Source organism: Phoenix dactylifera, chromosome 17 (genome assembly GCF_009389715.1).
Source record: "Phoenix dactylifera cultivar Barhee BC4 chromosome 17, palm_55x_up_171113_PBpolish2nd_filt_p, whole genome shotgun sequence".
Classification (NCBI taxonomy): Eukaryota; Viridiplantae; Streptophyta; class Magnoliopsida; order Arecales; family Arecaceae; genus Phoenix; species Phoenix dactylifera.
Genome location: NC_052408.1, coordinates 10081019 through 10087632, shown reverse-complemented (window position 1 = coordinate 10087632; position 6614 = coordinate 10081019). Strand labels below are relative to the sequence as shown.

The 6614-nt window shown below is 40.6% G+C and overlaps 1 protein-coding gene across 2 annotated transcripts in view; it reads right to left on the bottom strand.

Moving 5' to 3' along the window:
* The window catches only part of LOC103711877 (tetraspanin-18-like), a 10176-nt gene extending 9065 nt beyond the window's left edge, over nt 1–1111 (bottom strand). For both annotated transcript variants that reach the window (XM_008798188.4, XM_008798189.4), the window contains exons 1-2: nt 716–1111; nt 251–350 (exon numbers count right to left, since the gene is read on the bottom strand). In XM_008798188.4, coding sequence (XP_008796410.1) covers nt 251–350; nt 716–879 — 264 coding nt within the window. In that variant the 5' untranslated portion in view covers nt 880–1111. The remainder of the gene's footprint in view (nt 1–250; nt 351–715) is intronic.
* Nucleotides 1112–6614: the final 5503 nt, after the last annotated feature.

The window sequence follows — 6614 nt, the reverse complement described above, 5'->3', positions numbered from 1 at the left end:
AAAGCTCAAAATTCTATTTCAGTAAGATAATCTCTCTTTCTCAAGTAATCAGTCAAAATCATTGCATTAATCAACTTCCAAAATATTCTTGAGTTGTAGTTAAATTTGATTAGTACCTTTTAGATCCATTGAGCTACACACAAAGGATCAAGCAAGCATCGTTCTGCAACAATAGCATGTTCCAAGCTATACATTCAAGCTGGTTGTGTGAATATTAAGAGAGATTGAAAGATGCAACAACATAGGATACGAAACAGAGGCAGCAGCCGTTGACAACTTCAGCAGCGACATGTCCTGTGAAAGCAATCAGACACAGCAAAACCCCTGCACCCATCATAGCGCATATAAACCTGGCCCACCACCAAAATCAAGAATCACGAAACCCACCAAAGAAAGAAAAATTATTCCAAAACAACATTACCAAAGATAGAGATACCAAGAACTCATAAATCGACCGCAATAACCCAATTTCCATTCATCAATCCCTTAGTCAAGAAGCAAGGAATGATCAATCCTAACAAAAACGTCATAGAAAATGAAAAGAAAAGAACCTTATAAGAGATAAGAAATCAGCTGCAAGAACCCATCCTCAAAATCCCTCCATTTTTTGTTCTTTTTCCTCAAGAGCAATCAGCCCCTCAATTCAATTAAACACGATAGAATAACAAATCCGATCAAAAAGATGATAAAAACCTAAAAGAGAGAAGAGCTTTACCAAGGAGCCGGGAGGCCTTCTAGATCGAGATCGAGCCCTTGCCGGTTCCAGCGATTCAGCACCCATACCGAATAGATCAATATCGAGACCCCAACGAAGGTCTGCAAGAAGCTAAAGAACTTGAGGAGGAAAGCGAGACAGCTCCGGCCAAAGCTGGGACGCATCTTTCCCTCCTTCCCTAATTCTCTCCCTCCCTCCTCAGAAGCAAAAACCCTGGCACGGAAGCAACCCGCGAATTCCACCAAATTCAAAGCCCTTTTAAACTCCCCCTCTTCTTCGGATTCTTCTACGAAGAGAGAGAGGGGGATGAGGCGAAGGGAGGGCGGCGGGCGATGATTGGCGAACAGAGCGGCACAGGTGAGACTCGGAGCTGTCCGGTCTTTGGATGAGAGAGGAAGAATAAAAGAACGGCTGGAAGAAGGATGCGAAGAGCCAGCTGGCCGGGGTAAAACCGGGAACACGGAAGACTGGTTTACCGTTGTGGGCAAATTAGTTAATACCACAATAACAATGTACTCTGGACGGGGGAGACGCTCGGATTGAAGCCCCAACACTAAAATGGTTATGGCCGGGGGTTACTAGATTTTAGATACTTGGGTTTTGAAGTGCCTATCTCTTATTTTCAAATATTCAAATCATAAGTAACGATGGTGTGGCATTTTAGGTCAAGCATATTCGTAGAGAGGTAAAAAAAATTATAGATCGAATGGCCTCGAGCTCTATGAATCGGAGAGAAGAAAAAAAAAAATTGTCTAGAATACTTCGGAATCATTCGTCTTAGCAAAAATAATATATATATATATACACACACCACACTAACAATGTATGCAAGAAGTATATTTTGAGTTCCTGTGCAGGTGCATAGCATGCTCGGAATGGCTGGACCCATCGTTGTCAAATCTCGTTGCTTGGCTCTAAAACCCACACACACCATTGGGTGCAGTTTAGTTTTAACACGAGCTCCGCAGTGCAAGTTGGGCTGGGTTGGATCTAGCCGAGTAGAACTAGATTAGTTCAAATACGAATAAACTCTATGGTTTATACTCGAATTTTATTACTTACTGGATAAGTAGAATCTGGATTGGATATGTTTTTCAGGTGGTAGCTCGTATTGCAACTTGCAAGCACCTTGACTCTACAATGAATTGGAAATTTCTTATCACATCAAGGATCTATCGTTTCTTCTCTATGGTGACTCGTTTTGCTGGCTGGAAAATGTGAACTACCACTAGTTTTCATATAATCATCACCATTCATTAAAAGCTAGCAAAGCACTTCATCTGAATAAAGAAGTTAAGATTTTTGAAAGTGATGGCATATGATGGAAGAAATATTAGATATCTTGACCTCGGCTTAGATCGACCTCCTTGAATTCGGTATTAACTAAGGTAGGCAATTTCCGTAAAAACCGAGATGCCACTTTACTCGTGCTAATAAAGACCAGCAATTATGGCGACACTGCAGTCAATAAATAATCGGCGTAATGCTGCTGTGTGCTGCTTATGCAGGACGATTACCACGTTGTTAATGTGCAGCCAACTGTTACTGTACAGTTAAGGCACGTCACACCAAGTCAGGTAAAGAATCAGTATACTATTCTATATAAAGGGTGGCCTGAAAATCCTCAAGTGTGTTCATTTGGAGATTCCATTCGATAAATTTTCTTCCTTCCACACTGTTGCTCTACTATTCTGACTTAAGAATCGGAGGGTCCCTCGCCAAAAATCTTTTGGCAAGCGGACTTCCTGCAAGTTGGCCTCGGCAGCATTCAACTTATTTTCACCTTGGCCACATCTAACCTTATTTCTCTTCAGTTCACATCAACCCCGAAGCAAGCCAAGCAGTTGCCGACCTTAGTGCAGAATTTAGCGGCAACAGATTGGCACTAGAGAAAGGGTCTTGCACCGACATCTAAAGAGGGGAGAAATTATCATCATGTGGTCTTGAATGAGTTGGGGAGCATTCAATACCTTGCAGCGCCAAGCTCTGGCCTCACGAGATTCACTATAGAGCCTGGAATACACCTCGTCGACATAAATTCCGCTCCAAGTCTTTCATCTTTCCCTTAGATGGAGTACAAGCCCGACGAGAAATCGACCTCGATCAAAAGATCGAGGAGATGGGTCGCCATATTCAAGCACTTAGGGGCAGACTTCGAGGTCAAATAATGACCTCAGCTTCTCTACGGAACTTTCTTTTTTCCTGTGGATTGTGGAGCCGATCCCACCTAGGTTCTAAATGCCTCAGGTGGAGCCATACGATGGCACCTCGGATCCTATGGATCATTTAGAGAGCTTCAATGCTCTCGTGATGCTGCATGGAGCCACTGACGCCATACTTTTGCCATGCTTTGCAAGGCTTTGCAAAGTAGCTCGGTTATGGTTCTCAAGACTTTAACCTAGATCGATTCATTCTTTTGAGTAGCTCAAATGCCTCTTTACGGCGCACTTCGTCACAAGACAAAGATGGCATCGTGGTTCTGATGCGCTGCTCGATGTTAAATAGAGAGAAGGAGAGTTCCTCAAAAATTATGTCAATCGCTTCAATGAGAAGACGTTGGAAGTCCGCAACCTAGATCAATTGGTCACATTGTCGACGATAAAGGGCAGATTAAGACTATCCCGCTTCCTTTTCTCTTTAGAGAAATGCTTCTCTACAAACTTCGCTGAGATATTGGTGTGGGCAGAAAAATATGCCAATGTCGAGGAAGCTATCGTCTCCCATCACGAGGCGACAGGGAGACAACCCGACTAAGGAGGAGGCTGCCGATGTAACTAAAGCTGCATATTTTGAAGTCCTGAAGATGCCGAGCATCGAGGAATCCAAGTTCATGATAAACATCATGATCGAGCCGAGCTGGATAGATTCTCTCATTGACTTTTTAAAGTACAAAAAAATTACCTACAGATCAAATTGGAGCCCACCGGATAAATTGTTAAGTTTTTCATTATGTCCTTCTGGATGACAAGCTATAGGCAATTAGCTCAAACTGATCTTATGACCAAAATTACCCCATCAATCATACTAGTGGGATGGTGTTGAAAGGATGGAGAGATGGCACACCTTTTTTATTATATTCATAAATAGCAACAAATATATAAAATAAGAAATGAACTTGTTGATATATCTAGGGCGGTAGTGCCACCCTCAGAGCTTTGATTGGAGGCTAACCATTGTTAGCAATATATCTCCTAACTAAATAAATAAATCTATAAATTCAATTAATAAAAAATCTTAAAGAAAATAATATACATGCATATCATTCGGCATCCAAATAATTCTATTTTAATACAAAATAAATCTATTCTAGCACAAAGTAAATCTATGCATTTAATAAGTTTATATCATAGAATTTCAAATCCTACCAATCTACTAATATTAAATTAAAAATAAAGGTAGAAGAAAGTAGCCTGATTGAAAGCAGGTCGAAGCGCGTAGACGCTGTCCCAAAGAAGTATTTGCCCCCACGTACGGGTCACCCGGCAATCCTTCTCGGAGATACGACGACCCTACAACCTCTTCTTCGGCACGTCTCGGAAGAAGTCAAAGCGAACCCGATCGGACTTGCAGATCCAGCAAAGAACGGAATGAAAAGAACTAAATAAACTGAATAAAAAAATGTAAAAATAAAATTTGGAAGTGGCTAAGAGGGAGAAGAATTTTTTCAGAATTTTTTCACTATTTTTCTGAAATTTTTCGTGCTTGCAAAGAGATGAAATCAAGGGGTTTAAATAGGGGTTTTTACAGGGGCCGTTTGGTCATTTGCGGACGCGTTTTCAAACGCGTCCGTTTTCAAATGCGTAACGCCCGCTGGGCGTTACCTTTTTCTCAAACGCGCACGCGGCCCGATATTTTGGCCGCGTGCGCATTTAAGTTTTTTTTTTTTCAACAATCCCCCACAAAAAAAAACTTAAATAATTTTAAAATCAAAATAAAATGCTGGATATCTTATATTATGTAATAGGTGTAGGTACCTTTCGGTTTGAACCTTCACTTAGTGACAATTGATTACATCTGTGGAGCCAAGGTGGTCTTAACCTTGAACCTCGGTCCATGGCTCAGATTAAATCAACAACACACATAATATAGCCCGATCTGGGTTCTAAGCGGGTTGCGCTATTATGGCCATGCGCAGGTATCTATCATGTGCTTTTTAGGGAATCGCCCATTTCCCATAATCGCGGCCTCACGATTGCACATATAGGTGAGTCCTAATAAGGAAGCTAGCAAGGAAGCTCCTGCCTCTTGGGTCTCGGACTCATTAAGAGTTATACAAACGAACTCATCCTACCGCTTGCTTTTATGAGCACTAGCGCCATAGGGATGAGGAAAACATGAAATAGTGCTCCTCTTAGTCACACTCCGGTTTGTTTCTACCCATTGAACCTTTTAAGGTTGGGTTCCCACCGTGGTGATCTATCTTTATGGGCTAAGCCCCATCCCCCTCGACGACTCTAGAACTACTGTTCTAGATAAACCTTTTGTAAGCTGATCAGCCAAATTATTTTCTGATTTTACAAAATTCAAGGCAATAACATTATTTTTCAATTTATATCTCAATGATTTATGACGTACTTTTAAGTGCCTGTTCATTTTTACATTGGCATTTTCTTGGTTGCACTTATCTATTGCAGATTTACAGTCACAATGTAAGGAGACAGGTGGTAAAGGTGACTCATCTACAGGAAGGTCTATAAGTAGATCTCTGAGCCACTCAGCCTCAGTGCTAGTAGTGTCTAAAGCTATCAGTTCAGATTCCATGGTACTCCTAGATATTAAGGTTTGTTTGGTGGATTTCCAAGACACAGCAGCACCTCCTAGGAGAAAGACGTATCCTGTGGTGGATTTAACATCTAAGGTATCGCTGATCCAGTTGGCATCACTATAGCCTTCTAGAACAGCAGGAAACCCACTAAAGTGCAAACTATAGGACTTGGTACCCTTAAGATACCTAAGAATTCTCTCTAATGCTGTCCAATGATCTCTATTTGGATTAACAGTATATCTACTAAGTCTATTTACAGCATATGCTATGTCTGGCCTAGTGTAGTTTGTTAGGAATCCTAGTGAGCCTATGATTTGAGCATATAGGCTTTGAAGGATAGGAGTTCCTAAGTTTTTCTTAAGATGTGTAGAGGGATCAAAGGGAGTAGAGACAGGCTGACAATCCGAATAATTAAATTTATTGAGTATCTTGTCAACATAATGACTTTGGGATAACTCAATTCCATTTGCACTTCTAATTATTTTGGTATTTAAAATTAAGTCAGCTTGTCCCAAGTCTTTCATATCAAACTTATGACTTAAAAATTGTTTTACTTCATCAATTATCTGAAGATCTGTCCCAAAGATCAGTATATCATCTACATAAAGGCACAAGATCACAAATTTGTGTCCAACTCTCTTATGATATACACATTCGTCTGTGCTATTGATTTCAAATCCAAATGTCATTATGGTTTCATCAAATTTCAAATGCCATTGCTTAGGTGCTTGTTTAAGACCATAAAGAGATCTGACTAGTCTGCAAACTTTATTTTCTTGGCCTGGGGTTTTAAATCCCTCTGGTTGGTCCATATAAATTTCTTCATTTAAGTCTCCATTTAGAAAAGCTGTCTTAACATCCATCTGATGAATCACTAATCTATGAATGGAGGCTAATGCTATAAGGACCCTAATAGTAGTTATCCTAGCTACAGGTGCATAAACATCAAAGAAATCTACCCCAGGTCTCTGAGTAAAGCCCTTGGCAACTAATCTAGCCTTAAATTTATCTACAGAGCCATCAGGCCTAAGTTTCTTCTTAAAGATCCATTTGCATCCTATTGTTTTACAACCAGGAGGAAGATCAGTCAATTCCCAAGTATGGTTTTGGATAATTGATTGCATCTCATTGTCC